We start from the raw sequence: 27,946 nt of genomic DNA, 5'->3' as shown, positions 1-27,946 counted from the left end.
GTATAAACAATCCCAAAATCAACTACAACTTTTCAGGCTAAAGATTAATTTTTAAATGTCCAAGCAGTTGTCTTGCAAGTTACATCTGGAACTCTGGCAGCAACACCTGCATATTGAGTTTCTCGCGTAATGGCTGCACTGAGGTACTTTCTCTAAAGTGTTCAGGCTTCTCGATGCTACTAGCAACTTGTTCTGTTCAGCAGTTTTTATTTTAATAAACTTTTTCATTTAATTTTTTTGAGAAACGTTTATAGAGTATAAGGTGCGTTAAAAAAGTTACGCAACACAATAGTTTGTTAATATAGTTGTTAAAAATATTGGTTTATGAACTCCTTTTTTTCAATGTAACGAACTAACGCGATAATGTAAGTTAATTATTTAGTGCCGTTATGTTTCTACTAGTTAGCACATATAGTTTAATTAATTTAGCAAAAAAATCTTAAATTGCTTGTTAGTTGGTCTTGAAAACGAGATCAATGGATTTAAATTTTACTTTTATGTAATTTTCGCTTGTAATTAAAATTCTTACTAAAAGTGAGAACTTTGCTTCTTAATTGGTTTTATTTTATTTTATATTTATTAGCTAGGAAAGTTTAAGTTGACATGTAAAGTATTTAAAAATATAGCTGGTGTAGTTAGTTATATTCCTAAGTTTGTAAGTTAGTGAAACTAAGTGTATGTCTACTTTTTTATCAGTTGTTAAATAAAAAAAAATCTTAATGCATAAAGTTAATGTTATCTAAAAAATACTTGTTAAAAAAGCCAAAAATTTCTTAGTGAAAATATATAACGGCAGTAAAAATTCAAGTAATTTTCGAATACCAAGTACCGTAAATAAGACGAGTTGACTGTTACTAAATACTTTTTTATTTTAAACAGTTATATTGTTATTATTTGAATTTATTTTATTGTACATTATGTGTTCAGTAATTGTTATTTTAGTCAAGCTACATATAGTAGAGAAATGAGTTAAATGAAACTTATAAGTGTCTATCAAAATGAAAGCCTGTCTGATTTTATTATTATGCTGTCACTTATGCAAGTTTTGACATTTTAAAATGGAAAGTTTTAAAAAGTGTATAAAACTAAAAATTAGTACAAAAAACAAGCGTAGTTAGCCAGAACCAGCTAAAAAATGTTCTCTTAAAATAAACATGTTAGCAATCAGTATAAACAAATATACTTGTGCTTTTTCCATTTTACAAACGTCTGTTTCCTTGCAAAATTTAGTTATTCTTATTTGATCGTCTCTACCTCTGCGAACTGTTGTTGCACAGCTTTTCTGTTAAAAACAATTTATAAGTTATACACTATGATTATAATGCTCAATTTTTAACATATTTAAAGAAACAGTTGTGGTAAACTTTCCAAATAAAGTAACTATTTTATCTAATAATTGAATAATTTTCATATATTTTTAAACATTTCAAATACGTTTCATGACTCATCAGTTTCAATTTCAAAAGTAAAATTCTGATATTAGTTGTTTTAAAAATCAGTATCAGCGACTTGAGGTTAATGAAAAAGTAGCTTGGAATTCGATGATTGCTTCAACCAAGCAAATTTCCAAACGACGACAAGATTAAAACCCGCATAATTTGAAGACAATTTAGATAACGACCGCGATTTCCAAACTTATAATTTGCTTGTCCGCAACTTAAAGCGCCAATTTTAAATGCTCAAGTTGTGTCAAATGTATTTAAGTGAGGATTTTGAAACTGTTTCGACTACCCTGATATTATTTGATCATTTTCTAATAATTTGATCTCATGGTTTTAAAAACTTTTATGTATTGTTTATTTTATTTCAACTCTTTTTTAAATATTTTAAATCAGTGACTTAATATGAAAAGGGAGTATTAGAAACTAAATTCACTCTTCAACAATCACTTGAAATTTTAAATATTGTGGTTAATTTTCATTTAATATAATAAGAGAAACAAAATGTATAATTAAACAAATATTGTTTTTTTTTTTTAAGGTAAAACTGGGAAAACGTTTACAAATGTTATAAGAGCTAGATATGCTCTACTCACTTATTTTGTTTACAACATACAGAAACAATCAACGCTATTTATATATTCTGGTAATAAAAATTTACTAAATTAAGCAAAATACTATAAACTTAATAGAAAACGTCAGTTTTGCAACTATATTTTGTTTAAAACGTATAAACCGTTTACATATTTAGCTAGATGATTATAATTTAGTTGATAGATAAGTAAAGAAAAAAATTAGATAAGTCTAATGTATTTAGTACTAAGCTAAAATTAAAAAATGTTTATTTATTTTTTAAAACTTGGCCTAAGAGTAGTATTAAATAATGTGTAAAGGAAACATCTTTTTATTACAAACTTGAATAACAAAACAAACCTGATGCCTCGGACACGTTTGTAGTTTTCCTTTTTCTCTGCATTCGTCCTCACTCTGCGCATCATTGCAAGTAAGACACATGATAGTCTTCCTTTTTACTAAAAAAACATTAGCTATTACCGAAAGGTTCCTTTGTACACCAGGTCCTTAGACCAAACTTTTTGAGCGCTTTTTTATCGTTCAATAAACAGTATGTATATGAACTTATGTATATAACTTAGTATGTATATAAAATGCACATAATGGTCATCTTTTTTACTAAAAAAATGTTAGTTACTACAAGTCAGACACTTAATAGTTTTTTTACTAAAAAAATGATTAGTTTTAACAAGTTAGATACAAGTTGCCATGCTTTTACTTAAATATAATACTAGTAATTACAATTAAGATGAATGGTAGTCTTTATTTTTACTAAAGCAGAAAAACAAGATTTTTTAAGTTGTAAAATTTATTTGTTGAATATATTTTTAATGAACCTACATTCTTAAGCAGGTAATATAAATAGTATTTTTACAACTTTTATAGTAAATGTGTCTGTGAGAACAAAAATAGAACAGCTTTTATAGTAAAAAGTTTTAACTTAAAGTATCTAAAGTTAAAAGCATTTCTAAAATGACAAATTAACAAATTACTTCAGCTCTAAATTGATTTTTTATCTAAGTGGAATTCGGAAAGTTTAATTCTATGATCAAATGTCGTGCTTTCAAGATATCTCGAAAATCAAAGTATAATTTTTCAATATGCTTCGCTTATATACTTTTATATCATTTAATCTAAATTGATTTATGTGAACTTGTGCTATTTAAAAGGACTACTTTGTTTGTTTACATTTACATAATGTTATCATTCTTCCAATTTAAAGTAGGTATATAAATTTATTGTGTTTTTAAGTATTATAAATTAATTTGTATGCTGCAACGTATATCTTGTCAAACACTAGTTTTCCAAAGTGCTTAAAATTTTAATGCAAAACGTTCTACGATCAGAAAATAATAGAGAACATGTTTTGAAATTTCTCGAACTGTTTCAAAAAATAGTTTGTATTTCTTAAAAAAACGATATAATTGTGAATTTTAAAAAGTTTGTGCTTTTTTACAAAATATTTCGAGTAAACATAAATAAGCTAAAACAATTTTTATTTATTTATATGTTAAAAGTTTTAGTAAGAAAATTAAAAGTCTATTAGCAAAAAATTTAAAAAATTTTTAAGAAAATATTTATTATAAATCTAAGAAAGATTTGTTTTGTTATTAATTTGTCATTAGTATATTTTGATGATAACAAAATTCAATTATAATTACTTGTTTATGTTTATAGACATAAAATCAGTTTAGTTAAATCAAATACAAGTCTTTAAGTTTTTCTTAATTAAAAACTTGGATTTTTAATAATTGAAGTGCAATTCAGTTAAAAAAGATTTTGTCTATGTTTATAGTAAAACCTGTAGTTTAAGTTTGATAAGTTTCAAGTTGTGAACAGCCTTGAACTTATTGTTTACAAACAAAAAGTAATACAATTATATTTAATACCTTCATAAATATTAATGGTATGACTAACGGCAATTACGGTCAATTAACTGTAATAGAAAACGAATTTATTTGATAAAACTTATGTTAAATTTGTCGTGTTAAAAACCATTTGTCGAATATAAACATATTTTCACATGATTAAACGATGTTAAAGGTTTTTCAATTAAACTGTTCTCATGTTTAGTCGGTACATGATTCATTGTTTACAAAAAAAAAATGTTTTCAAAAACTTGTTTTTTATTTTTATAAAATTTTTCAATTTGCCTTGTTATAATTTATTACTAAGGTAGTTTTATTTAGATAAACTTTGGTTTGTATTAAAAAATATATAATTTGAAAAGAAGTTACTTTAATATGTGCTTTGTTTTATTGCATAAAATTAAAAAAAAAGAGTTAACAAACAACTATGTGTTAATTACAAAGCTAAGTTGTTAATATCAAATAAAATCTGAAATACTTAAACATCTTTTTAATATTACCACACTAACTTGCTTTTAGTTGAGCACTTGGAAGTTTAGATTTTATATCGGCGTTGTTGTAAGGATTGTAACTAGCTGTCTTTTTTATTTTAGACAACATCGAAATATATGCAGTGTTTGAAGTAGAAGTAGATGCTTCATCGTAAACATTCACCGTGAACGCTATCCTTTAAGATTGTAAGATTGTATTATTGTTTCGAAACTATATATTGTTTCGTATAAAAATTAACTTTAGTAACATATTAAATTGTAAGTTTAGCTTTTTTGAGATTTTCAAAACACAATTGAAAATTTGTTATGCGATAAATTAAAACTATATCAAGCTTGAAAAAAAAATACAGAAAAAGGCTAACAAGATTTTGTTTTTTAATAAAATCAATAAAAACATAGTTTTATTTAAACAATGATTTATGTTTTACTAAATTAGGTCTAACAGTTCAAGTTATATCTGTTAGAAAAAAATCGTGGTTCGAACGACGACAAAATTAAAAACATATTTAATTGACAGTTACAAAGCATAAACAAAAAACATATTCATAGAAAACTTGACTATTAAACACTTGCTATGTTGTTACAATAATGTTTACAATATAAAGTTAACTTAAAGCTTACTGTATTGCACTTATAATCTACTTACAATATTACAAGAAAGTTTACATAACAGTGAGTTGTATCTAAAGTTTATTTTTAATCTGTTCAAACTTGGTTAACTTTAAAAACTTGCAGTAAAAATTCTAAGTTTTTATCAAAATAATTATATGTAACTATGTAGCTTGCATAAAAAACTCTGTAGAGACTATCTTTACGCTAAAAACTTTGTTTAATCTTGTATATTTTTTTCTGATTATTAAAAACATAAAAAAATACACTTAAAAGAAAACTTAAAAAAAGAAAATACTTTTAACGTTTTTCTTTGTAATTACAAAAGGTTTTCCTATCCTATAAAACCGTATAAACTGTAGTTGTATTTTTTACAATACGATTAAGTGTTGTATTTTAAAAGATTTACAGTTTATAAGTGTTCAAAACCTTTTTTGAGTTATAGTAGAATTAACTAGTTTTTATCACTTTAAAAATAAAAATGTTGCTGCTAAAAAAAAACATGGTTCTAATTTAAGTCGACTTCTGAACAAAACAAATATTTTACTTTTCAAAAGTAACTTTTCCAGTGCGTTAAATAAACAATAAAATAAGCAATAAAATAGAGTGAATTAAAAAATGCTTCAAGTTATGCTAACTAGCGATGTCCTTATGATATAAAACTTTTGATCAACATTTCGAGATGTTACAAAATATAAAAATTCTAACAAAAATTACAAAAAAAACTACGTAATATAATGATGAGTACTCTTTAAAAGATAAACCTTTCACTGTTTGAAACGAGTTGTAATTTAGGAACACTAATGAGAAAAGATTCCCTCTGCCCTGCTATTTTCGGCGCTAGCAAGTTTCCAAGTAGGGAGTTTTCCAAACATATTTCGCTCAACGGGTATTTCTCATGAACATAACAAATTTCATATCGCGAAGCTGAAATATTGAATTTACAAAAGTTTGTTTAAAACTTTATAATTACCTTAAAAATTATTGTTCAGCAAAACTCATCGAAAATGAATTAATTTGCACAGGCTATTTGAAAAGTTTAAAAGTTCGTTAATTTATTTTTTGTATAAAACTTAAAAAAAATATAAACGCTTACATTTTGTTAAAGTATTTAGCTTTTGTATAAAACTATTTTTTATATTCATTAAGCAAAGCAACATAATTTTTATTTATTAGTTTCACCTTTTTCTTTTTTACTGTAGACTTTAGGTGAGGTGAACTTGAGCAGAAATTCGTCATTAGTTTTTGAAGTTGACTTCCTGATAACTTTCAGGTCTTTTATTTTGTCAGGACTTCTAACTTCCCCGTAATCAGATCGAACGTCGTTTTTAGGAGGCCTAAAATATGATTAGCGGATTAATAAATATTTTTTTCTGTTTTCATAAAGTTTAAACTTACGACGATTCAACTGCTAGTCCACCGTAAAAATAAACTCTTTGGAATATGTTTTCACTTTCGGTACTTTCTATTGGCTCTTCTTTTGTATTTTCAGCATCATAATTTATTACGACTGTGCCTATATAAAAAATTAAGTAGCTTCAGTTGCCCTTAAAACAGTTATGTTGGCTTAGTTTTTTTGAAACATTATAGCAAATTTAATCAAAAACAGACAAAATACAGTTTTCTTTACAAACATTCAGTGCTCTAATTCATTATTAGAGTGTTACATACAACCATGAAAAACATGCTTATAAATCAAAATAAGGTTATTAAACTAGATAACTTATCAAAACAAACCATCTTTTTCGATATGTCCATAGTTGTACAAAGCGTAATGCTTGTAGTTTTTCATTTCTAATGCAGATTCGTACCCAGATATTCTAATAACAACAGAAAGTACTCCTTCTAAATTAGTACTTTGATGACCACTTGAATAAATTCCAGTCAGATTGGTGTCTATTATTATATTTTTTTTTTTTGCTGTATTGATTTATTTTTGGTTTGTCTATCAAAGTTTCATGGAAATAGAAATGGTTAAAAACCTTTCATGTTTAAAAATAAAAAACAAAATACTTATGTATTTACACAAACGGATTTATTGCAGGTTTTATTAATTATATTTTAACTTTTTTATCTTGATACTTAAAATTTTGCTACCAATATGGTGTTATCGTTAAAAGTTATTATACTCAAACTAAATAAATCAAACTTTCTACTTCTTGTAGCTGCAAATACTTAACATTTTGATTTTCGTCTGTAACTTCAGCTAGTACTTGGATACCACTTATAGGGAATGAAATTTTACTTATCTGAAATGAAATTAATATTGTTGAAGTTAAATTAAATGAACTCGTAGAAGAAAACTCTCTAAAAAAATATAAAAATTTAAGTTTTATGTACAATTCATTAGGTTCATATTTCAAACACTTGACAGCTCTAATACTACATAAACAAGCTAGCTTTTATTATGTTTTTATGAATATGATTTTTTTACTTTAATTGTCAACACAATCCGCATAAAATAAAATACTTAAGCACAAAAGTTCAATAGTCTTATAAGCTTAAATATCTTTTTGAGTATTTTTAAACCATTTATAAAAAACAAAAATATATAACATATAAGTTTCACCGAATAACCAAACGTGCTTTTAAACATAACTTTACATACTTTAGTTGTAAGCACCACAGAGTTGTTTTCCCTCCTCAGATAAGGTGACACCTTGATGACGTCATCAGATGAAGTGCTTCGTGAAGTCACTGTCAGTGTGACGTATTGCGAACTAGATGACGTCACAACAAAAAACCAACGTCCTCTCTGTTAAGACGTAAACATTTTTTTGATATATTTTGTTTAAGCAATATCAGTTATAAAGGCTTGTTTAAACAAATTTATTATGTTAACTACATAAGTTTAAAAATCTATATACGTTAAAGCGCTAAATATTTAAGAGCTTAATTATTAAGACTTGTTTAACGATTGTCACTTTAGCTGACACTGTTTCTCTTAAAAGGATCTTCTCTGATAAATATTATGTTAATTGTGAATTGATACAAAACATTTATTTTTTATCTTGATACTTATGATTAATTTATTAATAATTTTAAGTGTGTTTATTTTTTTTAGTTACGTAGTAACGGATTATTGAATGAGTTTATTTAGGATTTTAAATATCTTAATCAATCAAAACTTTACAAACTTGTTTTTGTTTAAAAGTTATTTTGAATATCTAAATAATCTAAATAGACTATGCTTTACAATAAACTAGTTTTAATTATATTGATAAGTTTAGCTGACAGATACTAATAAGAATAAGGTTGGTAACACGCGTAAATTCAATTATAAGTGTTTTGAATAAAATGAATTAATTATATTGTAAACAACCTTATGGTTATAAATCAACTATTTCATTTAAATTTACAAAATTTCAATATAAACACTACATGAATATTCTCTAAGTTTCGCGTTTTCTGCTTATTATAATCAACTTAGTTTATAAACTAGCAACCGATTTATTTAAGAGTTTTGTTAACATTTACAGATGTCAATCTAAAATTAAGTATTTATAAAAATTTTAATCGCATTTGTTACATTTATTACTTTATTTAAATTACTCTTTAGATTAATACCACGATTATATTTATAACGTTTTGTAAACATTTTTCAGAGGGTTTTATAATTTTTGTTTTTCAACTGCATTTTATATAACTGTAATAGTTATTATAACTTGTATTAAACAGTATTTTATTTTTTATAGTTATCGAATACGTTAGAAAAATAGATTACAGTAAAAACTTTCAAAGAATTAACATGGTATATAGTTTAATATGTATTTTACTAATTTTAAAACAAAGATTAAAGCGAAAAATGTCACCAACTAAAAAACTCTAATAAAGTTTTACTAACATAGTATTTATAAGAAAAAAAGGTAATTATCCTATTAAATAAACTTATACTGTTCTCAATTTAACTGTAATGAAAACCAAAAACTTACTTTCAGTTTATTTTCTGATACAAGTCTAATGACTTTGTTATTGCGCTGGATGACAACTTGTAAAACTGGACAAGATATATCGTTAAACATGTCTTGTGAATTTGAAGCAGAGTTGTACTGGCATTGATCCGGATCAAACAACGTTATTTCTATTTAAAAGTGTTTGTTTCAAATTACTAAGTATGCTTTTTTTCAGTAAGCCTAAACGAGTTTCTCGTTAGGTTGTGTTGTAACAGTACAGCACCGAAAATACGAATAAAAAAAAAACAAAGATCTTAGAAAAATATCATCTAAAAATATTAGTTTTTTATAATCGCTAATTGTTTAACTATATCGATTATGTGTATCAAGTTAAGTTAAAGTTTGCACAATTTACAAGGGCTTGGGCTGAAGTTTTAAGTCTTAAACAATATACAAAAATTTTCCACATGTCAAACAATACTTGCTACTTTTTAAACTATGACCTACTTACAAAGCTTAAAGTTTAACGTTAATTTATTAGTCAAACGTACAAAACTGAATACTAACCTGGTAAACTGCCACTACCATCCCATTTTAATGTGAATACGAAATTATAGCCGGCACTCTCATCTACGTACAGTTCATCAGATGCCACGTCTACTTCGCTCACATTCCATTGTTTGTGGTATAACTGTTTTTTTTTGTTTTTTATTTGTATTTTGTTTGTTTTTACAGTTAAAAAAAATAATTTTGAACCAATTGTTTAGATGATAAAAAACTAATGACGACTTTAGTCTCATCAGACGCATATTTACATTTGTAATAGAAAAGTTAACAACTTTCAAAGCGTAAAGAACAACTAAAGTATTGACAATAAATAGTTTAAATTTTTTTTACAAATGAACACACTAAAAAACAATTCAAAGACAAAATAACAACAGTGTGTTTCTCACAACTTACAGTTGTGATGACGTCATCCACTGGATGGTTTTCGTTTATGATGTCATACAGGTCACGCGACAGTTTAGTGACGTCTGATTGGTGGAACCAGCTTCCCCCGCTCATCTCAACCATCTCCTTCAACTTTTCTCCCCCTGTCGTTGCTAGGAACACCGCGTGGAGACGGTATGCCTGTCGAGTTGTTGTATTTCAAAAATAGTTATTTTTTATGTCCTTACGTCACACGTGCTAGTTTATAAAGATTAAGTAATTACCTTTAATCTAACAAAATTTTCTTACAACCAAAAATATTTTGAACTTGTTAAGTGTTTGTTGTGGCCGCTAGTTAATACACTAGTATAATTAATTATTTAGCTAAAGTAAAACATATATTACGGCTTAAACAAGAAGTCAGTTTTAAACTCTAACTTGATACAAGCTAAACTTTTTTAAGAACTATTGCATAAAGAGCTGTATGGTTGTTTTAAAAAGCCTTCGTTTATTACTTGTTTACCTAAATTACTGTCATTACTCGGTTATTAAAAACCTAACAAGTAAATTTGAATTGACTACTCTTACTTCATTTCGTACAAGTATGTTGTTCAGATCCGACAATCCAAGTCTCAAGTTTTCGTCTCCATCTGTAAACACAACAATATCCCCACCTTCTGATTTATCTTTATTTGTCAGTGTCTGTTACACATATTTATTATACAATTTCGCTTAGTTGACATTAACATATTTGTTAATTTTTACTATTTAAAATTTAATCTACATAAATAATATAATGATAAACAAAATACCAACGTATTAATGATAACGTCATTATACTTAAAAGCTCTTCTATATTAAAAAATTAAAACTATAAAATATTAAAAAAAAAAATAGCAAGGTGTATTATAAAATACTTAAATTTAATGACATAAATGAAGATTTTCAAAAACTGAAACGGTTAGTGAACTATCAAAAAACAAAAATCAAACGCCAGTGGATTCTTGTTTTTTCACTTATTCAACACTAAATAAAGTGACGACATATTTATCAATAAACACAACACCCTGGTAAAAAGCTACAACAAAACAGCGTACCCTGAGAGCCTTCCTGATTCCGCATCCGAGGCAGGATCCGCCGAAAGCGTGGTGAACCGGAAGGTCCCGGATGAACTGCTTGATCTCCTCCGCGTCCTTTAGGTGAGTCAGCGCCCTCACCTTCCGCGCCCAGCTGTGAAATTCCACCAGGGAAACATGAACGTTCGAACATTTGATGTTCAGAAGCAGCTCCTCCGCAATTTGCCTCACAACTGGCAGTCTGTCCTGCAAGTAGTTGAGTTTTTAAACTTGATTTTTTGTCTTGTTAAGTGAACTTCATTTTTTATTTTCGGCTTTCTAAACTTTTTAATAGCTATTATAACAAATTTTTACCGTTAGGCTATTGTCAATAAAGTTGTTACCTCTGAAAATATAAGTCCTAATGATAATAAAAAAAAAAAAAAAGTTGCGCTGGTTTATAATTTACTTCTTACTAATATGTTTGCTAAACAAATAACGCTATTAATGAAATGTTTATTTGATATAATTAAAATAGTAAATAATATACTCAATCTATTATTTTTATTCAAACCCCATTCATGCTTCCCGATGTGTCGAACACCAGGGACAATCTTTTCGTCTTTCGACAAGCACCGAGTCGCAATACAGTGAACTTCGTGCTCCCCACTTCCGCTTTTGCATCGGGATAGCTTCCTTTGAAGTCCTCAGTTTCCATGACAACCGACCAAGCGCTTCTTCCCCCGCACCTCAAGCTTTGTTCCGTCCCTCCTACTCTCTCCTCAAAAACCGAATTTTGATTCGGGGGATTTTCTAGTGGGTCATCGTGATTAAACCCTGTTGCCTTAAACAACGTTTTAGATAATATTTAACGAAAATGGTAAACATTTTATTTTTCTTTATCAACCAGATGTGCACAACTTGTTTAACAATTTAAAAATTACAGGAATTAAACAGAAAAAATAAAATAAATTAAAAATTATTTTTAGCAGTATGTTTAGATTTTTTGGTTTCTGAAAATGACCATAATTTTTAGAATACACGTTATTACTTTCAGTTTTTATTAAAAATTTATACTAAAAATTGTTTCATTTAGCAAAGTAATACAACGTTGTTATAATTTCCGGGTATTTTGTAGATTATCCTTAAATTGCATCATTAGGTTTATTAACAAAATGTGAGTGATGTTTGTTTTATTAATTTAAAATGTTTGAAAACTGAAAAAAAATTCCAAATTTAGTTTTATGTAATGTATATTTAAAGATTTTGTAGATGTTTATTTTTCAATGATCAAACGTTAAATTATTTTATCTGTAAGTAGAGTTATTAGTATTAAACTTTATAACACTAGTAAACTTTCACACAAATATAATTTACTATCTAATCCCACAGGTAATTTTTGAGTGTTAACTTTTTAAAATGCTCAAACAAAGTAGTTTAAATACAATGACTATTCGGAAGATTAAAAACGTAGCCTTAAACAATTCTTGTTTAAGTTTGTTTCACCCACGTCAGAGGAAAACTTCAAAATATTAATTCTTCAAATTCAAATTTTAAATAAAAAAAATTGTTTTTTTGTTTTGTATTATCTTAAAAATTAATTAGTTTCATTTTTTTAATCGTTTTCTAAATAAAGTAAACAATCTGTATATATTTTTATTTTTATTTCTTTTTATTGGCATATGTCAAAATATCAAATTTTATATTTAGACCTTTTAAAAAGGTGCAGTTTTAAATTTCAAGTTGTAAAAAATAAATTTGACCAAAATTTATTATATAAATATATATATTATAATAAAAAGTATATTCCAAAAATATAATACTATTTAATCTCTACTAGTTTTCACTGTAACAAATAGTATTAGCTAAAAAAAATAACAACATAAATTAACAGAGGAATAAATTTTTGAAAAAATAAGTTTTAATGAACATTTTCTTTTTTTCACAAATAAAATGCGCAGAATATTTCTAAAAATTTAGCACTGTAAAATTTATGTATAAAAATGTACATTTAAATATTGAAAAATAACTTTTAACTGACAGTTAAACTTTTTTGTTGTTACTTAAGACTATAACTTTATTATATGTACGTTATTTATTGTCTTTTATAAACCCCTAACAATTTCAATAATGAAAATTAACACCACAATGTTCAAGTACTTATTTCATTTTGTAGATTATTAATAATTCCACCACTAAAAACATCAGATTAAAAAACATGATCGATGTTTATTTTATCAATAAACCTTTTTAATTAGCATAGTTCTTAAATACACAAAGTTAGATTGAAACGTTTATTTAGTTTGTCTTGGTAAATTATTTTTATATTTTTTTACTTTTTACTTCAAATTTAAGTTAAATAAGCATAAATGTTTTATAAAACTTAAAATATTTTTATTTAAAGTTAGTTACAGTAATTTATATTCACTTAACAAAATGTGTTATGCCCTTATAGACAAGGTCGTCAAAGTTTAAGTGATTTTAATAAACAGTGATTTATTTTCAATTTTTGTCACAGATATTACCAGTTTAATAAGATTTTCGATTATACGTAATTTTTATCATGATTAATCAAAAATATTCATTTACTCAAAGCTTTATATATTATTAAATTTGAGATTAGTTAAAATTTATAAACTTGTTTTATTGAGTATAAAAGTTTTATGAACTAAAATTAGTGCGTTAATTAAGGATTTTCGCTAAAAAATCATAACGAAGTTTAACGCTTTAATGGAAAATAAAGCGCAGTCATAGAGTTCAGATAAATTTAAACAAAAACTTGTGCGTACTCTAATAAAAATTAAGTTTTTCATTAACAGTTTTAAACACTAAATTTTATGGTTACTTGTCAAGTGTAAGATTTTTCAATCAAAAATGATTCTTAATACTCTTGTATAATGTCTTTTTTTCATCAAAAACTACTGTGACTTAGAGCTTTCAAACGTTGTTGTTTTTTCATTGCAACAAGAACTTGAAAAATAAAAGTAGCATTTAAGTAGCAACTTTAAAAAAAACTTTGGCTTTATTTTACTTTCGAATTAAAAAAAAAATACTTATTGTATTCATATATTTACATTACTTTTTATTCTAATTGTTTTTAAATATACACCGAAAGCAAAAGGAAAGTAAACAGAAGTTGCGCGTAATAATAAAAAAAAAAACTGTCAATAGCTGTTATCAATTCTGTAGTTTTTCAAGTTAGTAAGCTAACAAGTAGCTGTTGTAATAACCGTTCCACTTGTTCAAGTTGCTTGATTACGAGTAAAAATTAAAACACAAAAAGCCAAACACACAATACAACGTTGACAATTTAAAGTACACCTGCTAGTTAACATTGTGGTGTTTTAGTTGATAAGTTTACTACTGGTAATAATTTTATAAACATTTTATACACACAGCTCATTGACAGGTTACCGCTGTAACATTTCACTTACAAGCATAAGTACCACTCAGCCGTCATTCAAAACAAGATTTAATAATTAAATTTTCAAACGCACCTGCTGCACCTATGTGCATTAGAAACACTAATTTCATTTTGTTTACACAACTAACATATGGGACCAATGTATACTAGAAATTTTTATTTTATTTACACACCTGTAGAACTTATGTATACTAAAAGCAATTTTTTTTGTTATACACACAACTTACCTGTTGAACCTATGTAAATAAGAATAACTAGTTTACTTATATATAACTAGTGTGCGGCCGCAATGTAGATTATAAACTACGACTTTAGTTACATCAACTGACTTGAGGCAGGTAAGTTGCAGCGAGTATAGAGTGTTTCAGCTCTTCTGGTTGGTCGACATAAGGCAGGTACGTGCATTCGTTTTCAGATGAACACTTCTTCGTGGCGTTCATTGAGTAATCGATTTCACGCCACTGGCCGGATAATCGGTGGTGCCTGTTAAGATGTTGCTGTTAGTAATATGTACATGTCTCGACAAGTTGCCTGCAGAAGTACAAATTACTTACGCTTTTTCTGGTGGAAGTTCGAATTCATCTGAAATGCTTTCTGCTTCAAGTTTCGGTTCCTCACTGAAAACCCCCCAGCGTAGGTTGGCCCACTGGTACACAACAACTTTACCTTTAAGTATATCAAACAAGCTGTTTTATTTAAAACTGATAATACTATTGGCGTACAATAACTATAGAATTTTCGTTTAACATAGTTCAAATAGTTCAAAGTATCGTATGTAATCGCATCTTATGAGACTGCAGGTTTTTGTTTCATTAAGTAAATATATTTGTAAAAAAAAACTAAGTTTAGTTTTAAATTTGCTCAAAAAGAATATACGAACTTCTAGGGCCGAATTTTTTCAACGTCGAGTTGTCAGTGAAATAGTCGTCAGTAAACACAATTTTAGACCCCGGAAGCCCGCATTTTCCCGGGTGACTCGTGTAGGGTCGGTTGTCATAGCGATCGTTGTTAGACACTACCAATATGTTTTCCTGTTCAAATGTTAACATGTAACATAATTTGAAACATTAGTAAATTTTAAACTAACTGTTACTTACTTGCTCAAAGTATAGTACTTTATTGATCGAATTTGTTTTATACTTTAAAAAAACTAGCAATATCATGAAGTTAATTTCACCTAGTTTTATATCCAAACTAAACTCAGAAAACAATCGGTAATTTTTTTTTTATGTTTTTGTATTTAAATGAGTCCACGAACAAAATTTATACATAATATATACCTGAGTGATTTCTTTAGGTGAAATAATTTCAGCATCAGTGTTTGTCCAATGTTCAGGAACAACGATTTTTATTTCACCAAAATAACCTCGCTTTTCAGTGGCAGTAAATAAATCTTTAGAAGCCTCAGTAAATGTTTGCTGCACAACAGAATTTTTTTTTTACTAAAACTTTAAAGTTTGCTTAAAAATTAAATTACCAACCAAAAATGGCAATAACAAGTTTTTGAGAAATGAAATAAGTACAAATTTTTATTTATTTGTTTTAAAATAAAATTGGCAATCTTTATATTACTAAATTAGTAATTCAATATATAAATATATGTTAAAGACAGTAATGCAATAACTTTGTATTATGCGTAGTAAGCAAAATTAAGCTGAACACTGCAAAGCTTTATATTCTACTTAACCTATAATAAAGTAAAGTACTTTTGAGCTTTCTTTATTATAAGAAATAGTTTCAGGAGAATTTAAAACTTGTGAGTATTTGTAGATAATCAAATGTGTATAAGAGAATTAGTATTAATATTTTCTTTTAAGCTTAAAACTTTAATGTGAATGAACTGTGTGTATACAGACAAAAATAATTACAACGAAAACGCTGTCATGTAATTTTTAAGTATAAATATAAACAGATCAATTGTAAACAAACTTTGATAGATTCGATAAGATGATAATTTTCTTCGACATCTGCATTTATTTTGACAACAATGTTTTTGTAGGCGTTATTTTCAAACGATATTTGCCCCAAGACGAGGTTTGTGTAGAAAATAACAACTACTAATTTGGTGCTGAACATTTTCTAGTATTTCCTAATTTATTCACAGTAACTAGGCTGTATGATCTGAAATTCTATTTAATAAAATGTGAAATTTTCTTTTTAATGGCAAGCACTCAATCAATTTAAAATCAAAGTATTTTGAATTTAAAGTTTGTTCTAGTAGTACTTTTTAACATTACGTAAAATGTAAAACGATATTAAAATTACAATAAACCAGTTGAATGAAATTATTGTAATACCAATTTAAGTATTAAGTTAGAAGTTCTGATTAAATTCAAGCAATTATAGTTTTATAGCTCAACTAAAGCGACTGTTTCTTTTTTTAAATAAATGCAAATAAGTATCAAAAAAACATAAGTCAGCACGTAAAGTTAACTTCTTGTCTGTTTTTATTAAAAATAAACGTTTTTATAGAAACGAACTGAGTAAAAAGGTTTTAATATATATTAGAAAAAAAAAGACTATGAATGCTGTCAAAGTTTCACATCTCATACGTATTTTTAAAATACCTGTATTTAAATTTGTAAGAGTTTTTTCTAAAATTTCTGAGACAGTATTTCATAAAGAAAAAATATCTAACCATTTTATCACGACGCCTGTAATTTTTTTAGTATTTAAAAACTTGAGTCTAAAAATAAAAATAAAAATGTTATCAAAAAAAAATTCTTGTAGTGTACAGGTTTTAAATAAAAGTATACAAAATAAACTTTGTACCTACATAACAACATATTTTTTTACCCATCTGTTTTTACAATTATTTTTTATGAAAGCTACAATTACAGCTACTTTATTTTAGAACTGACAACAAAATATTTTAATGCAAAGTCTATTTACTCTTTTCTAAAATGTTTACTACTTCTAAAGCTCGTATACACAGTAAAGATTTTATTTAGTTAACTCTAAACAGTATCTATTTAGAGTTAACTAAAAAAACAAAAAACAAAAAAATCAAAAACCTATTAATTAAACCTACTATATGCTTTCATTGTCCTTATATCTGTATAAAATGACTGACGAAAACGAAAAACTTCAAAATAATACTTTTTGTTCTTTCAGACCTAATAGGTAATAAAAAAATATTAGTTTTTTCAGAAACGTACCAGCTTAAACTCAGAAAACTTTAACGTTTTAAAACCTTGGGAGCTCTCTAGCAGTTTAGATATCAAAACGAATTTTAGTGTAAAGCGATTTATTTAAGTAGCTTAGCAACGTCGTTACTATAGCAACGTTAGAGATAAAGTAGCCAATTTAATATTGTCAGCTTGTAGATATGATCGCAACGTTTACTTATATTAGTTAAAACTTAGGTAATCATAAACTTGTTTTTCACTAGAAACTTTTCGATAGTTAAGTTTTTTGTTTTTTATATTTAACTTTATTCCAACATTATAAAAAAAGCTTCTTCAGCTAAAAACTAATACTTATCGGTGATACTATTCTCATCAACTAAACGTTTATTTCGGTTATTCATATTATTTACAGAATATTTACATAACTTATAAAATTAATACTAATTTTAATTATGTAAAGATAGCTCACAATAAGTTTGTTTAAAAAGTCTACTGAAAATAATGACTGATTTTATTTTAATAAAAAAAGCTGAAGCTAACAGTTTAAAAAAAAGATCACTTAGACATCTATATTTGGGTGAACATTTAAATATCGTTCATTCAACGTTAGCTTCAGTTTGTTTATGTGAAAGTAATCAACTAGTGACAGGTTACTTGCATACGAATTGCCCCTAGCAACTACTCGTAGTAACAAGGTAACGCGTAGCAACAAGCAGCACATAGCAACAGATAAGCGTTTAATGCAGTCACAAGGTCAAGTTTATTATGACGTCATTGAATCGTAACATGATACTTGATAAGCTCTATTTCTACTTTCCCACCCTACAAATAAATCTGACCTGTTTTTGAGTGAAAAAACACGTATGAAAAAAACAATTTAATTTATTCGTATTTTAGCAATTTAAAACGTATTAGGTTTTAAAATACTGCACAAACCTTTAGATTATAAAATATAAAAAGCTCAACTAAATTCTTTAAAAAAATTCTATGAAATTCCTAATACTTTGTACACATTTAAATTTAAGTACTAATTTTTCGAAAGTTTTCGACATAAAAAAAATTAAGTAGCTATATCTTGTACCGGGTATAAGAAGTTTTAATTTTAATAGCTTAAAATTAATTCAAACTGAAATCAAACGTTAACAAATTTAAAGATTGTTTTAGATAAAGTAATAAGTATAATAGTCTCTAATAAGTAGTAGCATAAAATTACTTTTCAAATATTTAAACTTATACGAGTTATAAATAAAAAAAATTAAACTAAACTACTATGTAATTTAACTTCAAAAAAATTAAGCAAGGTACTACAGCCTGAAGGATATGAAATATAAGATATGAGTTGACAAATATACAAAGTTGAAATACTCGTCTAAGTACTATGTTAACTGCTTCAAATTTAATCGAGATTTGATAATATTGTTAATGAAAATTAGTACTTGTCCCGGTTATGTTTCATCATTAGTTTGAGTTTTTGCGTTTAAAAAGAAAATAATAAAATATTGTTTTATTAAAAAAGCATTCTTATTTGATTAAACTAATTTTTAAAAACAAAACATAACTTTAGAAAATAATATTTGTTTCAAATGTTATATCTTATTCTAGTTTTTTTCTACCATAATAAGCTAGTGCTGTTTTTTTAGCATTTACTTTGTTTGAGAAGGTAGCAGCTTTATAAATTTTTCGAATTTTTTTTCTCAGAAACATGATTGATTTTTGTTTAGATTACAAATTTTTCAATAAACTTGTGGTTACGTTTATTGTGAGAAAAATAAAACTGTTTCGTATCAACATGTTTCTAACAAAAAATATTTATATTGATATGTAAGTTGTTCGACGGTTCAACATTGTACTACCTACGCTGTTTGAAAGGGAATAAATAAATAAAACACTTTTTGGTGATATTTGTGACAAAAAAGTAAAACACTCTTGGAGGAAATATGTGTTTTGCTTTGTCTTAATTCCAACTTTAAAACCAAAATCTTAAGTTTAACTTACTATGTAATGATTCTTTTTAAAAACTTATTCAAATAAGTTTAATTAAAAAAATCTTGTTTTTAACTTAATCTACTTTCTTAAAAAAGAAACAAACACTTTTTACTAAAACTAATTGTGCTAAAAGTTTATCTTAGTATAAAAACTACTGTTAAAATAACTTACTAGTCGATATTCAGCTATTTCAGTGTTAAGTTGAACTATTTCGCAGGGCGGCTGTTTTGAAAAATTTAAAGTTTTATATGAACTTTTTCAAATAACGGTTTCATTGATAAAAAAGGTAGCTCGCAAACTGAAAATAGCAATAAAATTACAAAATTACTTTTATTATACCATTCAAAAATACATTAGCATTTATTTTTGACTTATCCTTTTAAAATTTAGGTTTTTTATTAATTTTTATTAAGCTGTTTTTTCTCATTGAACATCGTATACACTGTTAGCTTAGAATTAAATACTTTTAAGCTATTTTTTTATTTGTAATATTTTATAAATAGCTTAAAGAACATAATAAAATATATTTAAAATCAATCAACTTTAATGTAAGTGTAAAAAAACATTTAGCAAGATGTGTGTTAAATAAGAATGTCAGCCAAAATCTCTAATAAAAAATATTTGCAGCGTATCTAAAAGCTACCTATAGAAGCTAAAAACTATTGAATTACTCGTATGTTTTTTTTTTAAAGTATTTAAATAAGTTTTAAAATTTCAAACGTTATAGTTTATGTGTTACTCAGTACAAAAAAACATACTACAGAATTTATTACTAATTTCTGTCTGATTTGTTTCCATTAGTAATTTTATGGAAACATAATTACTACAGATTAACGCTTAATAATAGATACAAAACATGTTGTTAAATCCGACTGTTATAAAACTATATAACATTAGTGATGAATAAATCTAAATTATGATAAAATAAAGTAAAATACAATTTAAATTAATTAGTCAAAATATAAAATACTTACACGAAAGTTCTAGAGTTACTAATTTAAAAACTAAATGGTCGTTAAATATACCAACAATTTAACTAATAATTTACATCACAACATTATATTTTATAACATTAACAATTTAAAATGCTTTTACCTTGCATTGTAAGTGAGAGAATTTGTATTTTATGTCCAAATAAAAACAGCTAGGCACTTTTCTTAATCAAAGATTTTCACTTGTTTTTTGAATACATAATAAGTTAATAAGTTATTGTAATAAATCTATTTATTATAAATAAAAAGAAGTATAACAACAAACATTAATTGGTGAAATGATAAATAATTTAAGAAATTTAAATTAAAGTTCTACAAAATGTTGTATACCTATCACTTAGTTGCAGTTTAAGATAATTGAACCTATAGAAACTTGAAGTAAAATATATCTATAAAGTTTGAATAATAATTATATCCCAATTGTACTATATTTAAAGTAAAATACAAATTAAACTAACAACTAAAAATTCAAACTTCTTACATGAAGATCAAAAAGACACCAAAGCACAGGGATGGGCAAAATAAATAAGACAGGCCGAATCCGGAAAAAAATATAATCCTTGGCGGGCCGAAGCATTTCGAGTTAGTGGTCTACCGAATCCAGCTGGATCTTTGTCTAGATCTGGATCCTAACTTGAAAGTACTATTCGGATCCGGCTAAGTATTAATTTTAAATAAAGATCCGGGTCCGACTGAAAAATAATTTGAAATAAGATTTGAATCCGGTTGGATGCTAATGGATCGGGTATTTCAGAATTTTGAATCTATTTTTTAATTACGAAATTTCTCAATTATGGATTTTTATGTAAATGATTATTAATTATTCATAATTTCATATTCATTATCACTCTGGACCGAATTAATACAAGTTTGTCTTATAAATACAATGATTAAGTTACTAAAAATTATTACTCGAGCGCAACATTGTAAGCTAAAACATTAAAAAATTATCAAGTATTCTGAATTATCTAATTTTTGTAACCCTTGGCTGCAGTTTACATTTATAAAATAACATTCCTAGGACATTCCAACTGACTTGAAACAGAACAAAATAGTGTTTTTATGACAACACAAAAACAAAAAGCCATTTAAAAAAACGCTTTTCAGGGTCTAAGTCTTACAGTTTTGTTTTGTGAAAGTTATGAAAAAATGTTTTTTAATATTTCCATTGGCTGACCGGAATTCATATAAACTTTGAAAATGCTTAGCGGGCCGGTCATTTTCACTTTGAGGGCCAGATCTGGCCCACGGGCCGTACGTTGCCCACCTTTACCAAACCACAAAACTAAAAGTGTTAATAAGCATTCAAAACCAATAACTAAGTTACAACACTGTGCCTAAAACTACCACAACTTAAACTTATAATTATTTATTATAATATTATAATTTAATGTTATATAATTTAATTTTATTTTGTTTCGATTTCATTAATTAGTTATTGTTTTTTTTTAACTCTTTTTACTTATTAAAATATATTAATTACTTAATTTATTTAGTAAATATATTTATAAACATAACTTCTTAACTTATTGTGTGTTCGAAAAAATTGTGCAATGCTCTAGTCTAGTTAATTTTAGTGCCCGGCTACTTTAGTTTTTGACATAAAAAATAAATAATCCAACTTACAATGCAAAAAAAGGTATTTTAAATTGTTAATGTTTTAGAACATAATATTTTGACGTAGTTATCATTTAATTTTTTTGTGTACTTAAGGACCATTTAGTGTTATGCATTACAATCTCTTTAACTTTCATGGTAGTAGTTTATATTTTGGTTTGTTAATTTAAATAATATTTTACTTTATTTTATCATAAATAAGATTTATTCATTACAAATAGTATATAGTTTTATATCAGTCGGATTTAACAACATGTTTTGTATCTATTATTAACCATTAATCTATAGTAGGGGTGGGCAACGTACGGCCCGCGGGCCGGATCCGGCCCGAAGAGTGAAAATTACCGGCCCCCAAACCTTTTTTAATTTTAAATGGAATCCGGCCCGCGGACAACATTGATCCGGCCCGCAAGTGGATGATCCGGCCCGCTAAACATTTTCAAAATTTATATTAAATCCGGCCAGCCAATTTAATTATTACAAAACTTGTACAAAACCTTTTTTGAACTATTTCATTAAACAAAACTGTAAGACTTTGACTTTTAAACGTTTGTTAAAATGGCTTATTATTTTGTGGTGATAAAACACTATTTTGTTATAGTATCTTGTTCTGTTTCAAGTCAGTTGAAGTAATCCTTTCTCAAATTATCCAAATGCAATTGTTTGCTGAACTAACTTTGATGGTGTTACCTACCATAATGTTTTCATGAAAAATAGACGTGTCAAAAACTGCTGTCTTTTCAAATAAGTATTGAGTTTATTTTTAATGTTTTAAAAAGTAAAAAAAAATATCTTTTTAAATATCGACAAATTTTTTAATTTAAACTGCTCAATTTTAAATTTTTGTCAAATTTTTTAAGTTTGGACTACAATTTTAACTTTTTCTGCTATTGTTTTTTCATTAAGGACTTTTTGATTAAATATATGGTTAAGTTTAGTGATGACCAATTGATGACAATAGTTTCACTTGATAACAAGTTTGGTCGTCGTTTTGCAGACTTTTAACAATTAAGTGAAGAATTCAACATTATTTCATCACCGTCGACGTTTGACACCGAAAATGTATTTAGTAATATTGTTAGAATTGTTGAACTTCAATGTGGCAGTACAAAAAAAGAAAAGTTCAAAACTGAAAAATTGACAGATTTTATGACTTACTTAACAAGTCAAAGTTTCTTAATTTAAAAAAGATGACAATGAAGTTATTTGTTTTGTTTGGGTCTTATATTTTTGCAAACAAACATCCTTAACCATGTGTATAAACAAAAGTAAGCTGCGTTCAAATCTTACTGATAACAATTTGCAGTCATTACTGAGAATATCTACTTCAAATAAACTTACAGATTTTAAACAACTTGTTGAAAAGTTTTATGATCCAAAAATGTCTCATTGACTTTTTTAAAGTGTAATCATTCTTGCTAAGTTTTTTAAACTTAAAATTTAAAGTATAATGTGACAGTGTTATGTTTTAGTTTTTCGTTTAGTAACATTTTCACTAGTGAAATTGATCTTACTCTAAAAGTCTATTAAACTAAAATGTCTTTTATGCTAAAAATATATATTAATTTCTTTTTTGTTTCAATATTTCGTTATTTTATGTTTGTACTCTTATTAAAGTATTTTAGGTGCACTGTTTGATAATAACATTTTTAAAGTACAGAATTTAGTTAAATTTCGTATGTTAATTATAACTATTTGATATTTTGAAAGTAAAAGCGTTAAAATTTCAAGCCAAAGTAATTTCCTATCTAGGCTTAACTGTTTTTTAAATAAGTTAATAAGAAAATTTGAAATCAAACATACAATTTTTGTTGCTTTTATAAGATTTTAAGATATATTTTATGTATTATTGATCGAGCCAAAGTTTGTTAACTTCTAAAGATGACCATGGAACTAGTAGTGTTGTTCGATACTTCATACATTTGAAAACAAACATTTCCGACCATAAACATTAACAAGGATAAGCTAACTTCAAACCTAATCGGTATTTCAGTGCACTTGCAGATTTTCCAAAACTGTCATGTAACTAGATTTAAACAACTCTAATACATGATCAACCTTAAGTGTTTCATCGAGATCTTTTATTTATTTTCTTTTTGCTTTTTATGGTAAAATTGTTTATTATATCAGAATTATGTTTTGTTATGTATCTTTCATACATGCAAAAAAAATGTAATGAGTCTTCTTTAGCTTAATTAAATTAGATAATATTAGTTTAATATTGTATTGCTTGTTAACTTTTGAAAAAATATTATCTATATAAACTCCAGATAGGAATTTCCAAAATTAATTAATTTCGAATAGTTAGCAGTTTTTAATGTTTTAGCTTGAAATGTTAGGCTCGAGTAACTTTTAGTAACCAAATTATAATTTTTTTAGGACTAACTAGTATTAATTCGGTCCAGAGTTATAATATACATAGAATTATGAATACTTAACTAAATTTAACACAAAATTTCATACTTGAGAACCTTGGTAATTTATATATTGATTCAAAATTCTGAAATACCCGATCAATAAGCATCTAACCGGATCCAAATCTTTTTGAAATTAGCTTCCATTCGGATCCAGATCTTTATCTAAAATTAGTATTTAGCCGGATCCGGATAATATGTTTAAAATGGGATCCGGATTTATAAAAGGATCCAGCTGAATGCAAAAGATCACTAACTTGAAATGATCCGGCCCGCTGAGGACTATATTTTTCTGGATCCGGCCCGTCAACTATTTACGTTGCCCACCCCTAATCTATAGTAATTATGCTTATTTTTAATAAACACATATATACATCTACTTTAGCTTCTATTCTTCCCTTACAGTATTTATTTTTTAACAAAGTTCTGTTGAAGTGTGTTAAGTTGTTAATTCATTGAAACATATGTTAGCTTAATAAAGAAAGAGTACTGTTGAAATTTTTTATTATTATATATTCCAGTGAACTTGCTTCGCTGGATATATCTTAGCAAACTATTAACTTTAAGTTTTGAATAGTTATAATTAAAAACTAAATAAATGTTTGACGATAGTACTTAACATTGCTGTTCTAAATTAGAGTTAATATTTTTTTAGAAGCTTAGAGAAACGAACATAAGCTTGTGTTAGAAACCCATTTAGTTTAGTTTATTATTTTTTAAAACTGATTTTTATATTATACTGGGCTGTTTTAAAATCTATTCAAAGCATTAATGCAATGTTTAATGACCTCTATCATTATTACCACTATGTTTTCTAAGTACTTCAAAGCTAAATAAATAAACGGAAGTCGTAGAAAACAATTGTCATTAAATTGAAAAACAAATTAGAAAGTTTAAATGGTTTATAGAAACTGTTTTTAAAGTTAAAAACTTTTTCCAGTTAATATAGTGTAAAATTTATTTAAATGCCTATTCAATTCAAATCAGAGTTTTTTGTTTTTAGAAAACAAGTTTAAAAAGTGAGTTCTTAAATATATTAATAGTCTTACGTTATCAGTTTACTAACTTAATATTTTTAAATATACAAAAACAAATTCAAAAAAACTTTTTACATTTGCACATTCCAAGGTAAACTTTTCATTTACTCTAGTAATGTCATTAATTAAGTTATGTACAAATTCAAAATACAAAACTGTGGGCTTTTATAAGGACTTAGAAAAAAAAATCAATTTCACAGGTAGCTTTTTTATCATGTAACAAAATTTAAATAAAGTATTACTTTTAAAACATTTTTTCTTTAAACAAAGTAAACAGGCAAAAGATCCATTAAACTAAAAGAAAAATAGCAGTACAGTACACATAAGCATGTTATGTGCACTTCTTTAAAACTTTTAACATATAACTGCTATAAGTTTTATAGTTTGTATAAAAACCATTTAGCTGCATCTAAGTTTAAAAAAACAAAGTTCAGAACATTTCAAGTTTTTACTTAAGTGATTTATTTTTTTAGAATGTTATTGAAAGTTATATTTTGAAAAATTACTGTTCATAGGATACTAGGCAAGTTAAAAATACCAGAAATACTAGAAAATACTAGAAAAATACTAGGCAGTTTTGGTTAAACAAAAATAACTAAACATAGTTTACACCACTGACCTTAACCTTTTAAAAGCTGGGCTCACTAGATTATGAAAAGTTGATGCGGGTCTAAATTGTACAAAGACAAAATTGCACGAGGTTACTAAAATGCACGAGGGGACTAAACTACACGAGTGCACAAAATTGCACGAAGCCAAATTTGCACGAAGACGATTTTGCACCAAAGGTCAATTTTGCACGAGTTACATTTTTGCACGAGAGTAAAAAAAACAGAAAAGAATAAATAAATAAATAAAAACTTAAAATAATTTAATAGAAAAAATAATAATAAAAAGTTACTGACCGAGGGTAAGGGTTAGGGGTAACAGTGATAGTAAAAAAAGTATTAAGTAAAAACAAAAAAAAATTAAGAAGTAAAAAAACAAACTAAATAAAAATAATAACTTACCGACCGAAGGTAAGGGTTAGGGGTAACAGTGATAGCAATAAAAAAAAAAATAATTAATAGAGAAAAAAAAAATTAACCCGTGCAAAATTGTCTGCTCATGTAAAAGTGTCTTCGTGCAAAAGTGACCCTTCGTGCAAAAGTATCTTCGTGCAGTTTTCTACCCTCGTGAAAGTTAGTCTTCGTGCTAAAGTATTTTCGTGCAATTTTGTGAACTCATGCAATTTTGTACGCTCGTGCAAATTAGACAACTACCCATAAAAAATATATACTAATACTAAAAAAGTTTATTTCTTTGTATTTCGATTTGGTTAATATATTAATAACGTGTTAAGAATTGTTAATTTGTATGTACTTAGTAAGCTTATTTTACTTCATTAAGTTTTTTGAGAATAGTAAAGTAATAAGTGTGAAAAAGTGCTCAATTCTACCTGAAGACATCTGGTTTTAACTATAAGGTTTTGTTTTAAATAGTCATTTAGTTTAATAGGTAACTATATTGTAGTTAATCTTATGATTTTAGCATCTTTGATTACTGTGAAGTATTAAAATAAAGTAACTAAATGATAATAACTACCTAAACATAAAAGAATCACAAAGATCTACACAGATTCAATTTTTAAAAACAATTTTGAAAATAAAAAACTTGTAACACAAAAAGCAAAGAATATACACGAGTTTGTTAGTTTGACTTAAAGTATACGAACAAGTGTAATTAAACTTTTATAAGTTTTAATTTTCTAGACAACAAGACTAAATTTACAAACCGAAGCTCTGCATTCAACAAAATATATATTTTTTTAACTTTTACCATGAAAGAAAGCTTAATTTAATCAACTTAAATATAGAAGTTTAAACTGTAACACTAGTTCCCTTATTCAAAGCTAACTTAACTTTAAATTAACTTTTCTATAAACTTAAGCAATTTAACCCTAAAGCTATCTTTAAAAGCTAAATGTACTGGACAAGTCGTTAAAATGTATCCAAGTGGTGTGCGACTTAATAATCGAAAGGTTCTTAATGCATTAGGTCATATGACCAAATGTTTTGAGTTTTTTTTCGTTCAATAAAACGATATTAAAAGCTTTTGTTTACTTTAAGATTATCACAATTAAGTTCACATTTGATTTTATTGGAGTTTTCACTTACTTGCTAAAACCTCGAGTACAAAATGCTGCCGTTGAAAATTTTCAAACATTGAGACTCAAGGAAAAAACCTACAGCGTGCTCATCCCACAGTGATTGAATGTGGAGACATTTCGTTTCGTACAAAAGTTACAGACAGTTACAATAGAAAAACTTTTGTTAGTAAGTTGTGTGAGTTTAAAACTGTGGGCAAGAAAAGGCTGCCGATGAGTTGGCACTAGAGCTTCGGTGTGTCGCTGTGAGAAAGATTACTGCAACGGACCGGAAAAAATTAAAAGTAAAACTTTAATTTCTTTAATATTCATTCTTAGTTTTGATACTGAGTTGTTAAGAATAT

At 26.4% G+C, this 27,946-nt stretch overlaps 1 protein-coding gene across 1 annotated transcript; it reads right to left on the bottom strand.

Annotated features, from left to right (window-relative positions):
- Positions 1–51: 51 nt before the first annotated feature.
- Positions 52–16,358, bottom strand: LOC145833181 (calcium-activated chloride channel regulator 1-like). Its single transcript, XM_082940380.1, has 21 exons — positions 16,212–16,358; positions 15,563–15,700; positions 15,163–15,313; positions 14,837–14,948; positions 14,612–14,765; positions 11,433–11,702; positions 10,901–11,125; positions 10,392–10,505; positions 9,834–10,004; positions 9,441–9,564; positions 8,913–9,061; positions 7,589–7,735; positions 7,130–7,229; positions 6,718–6,876; positions 6,379–6,496; positions 6,163–6,317; positions 5,745–5,907; positions 4,390–4,547; positions 2,373–2,470; positions 1,184–1,282; positions 52–192 (listed from the first exon to the last, which is right to left on the bottom strand). The coding sequence occupies exons 1-21, from the start codon at positions 16,356–16,358 to the stop codon at positions 52–54; spliced, it is 3,093 nt and encodes a 1,030-aa protein (XP_082796506.1).
- Positions 16,359–27,946: the final 11,588 nt, after the last annotated feature.

This window comes from Thalia democratica, chromosome 4 (genome assembly GCF_965202585.1).
Source record: "Thalia democratica chromosome 4, ktThaDemo2.hap1.1, whole genome shotgun sequence".
NCBI lineage: Eukaryota > Metazoa > Chordata > Thaliacea > Salpida > Salpidae > Thalia > Thalia democratica.
The sequence above is the reverse complement of the archived record's forward strand: the minus strand, read 5'-3'. Positions and strand labels throughout refer to the sequence as shown.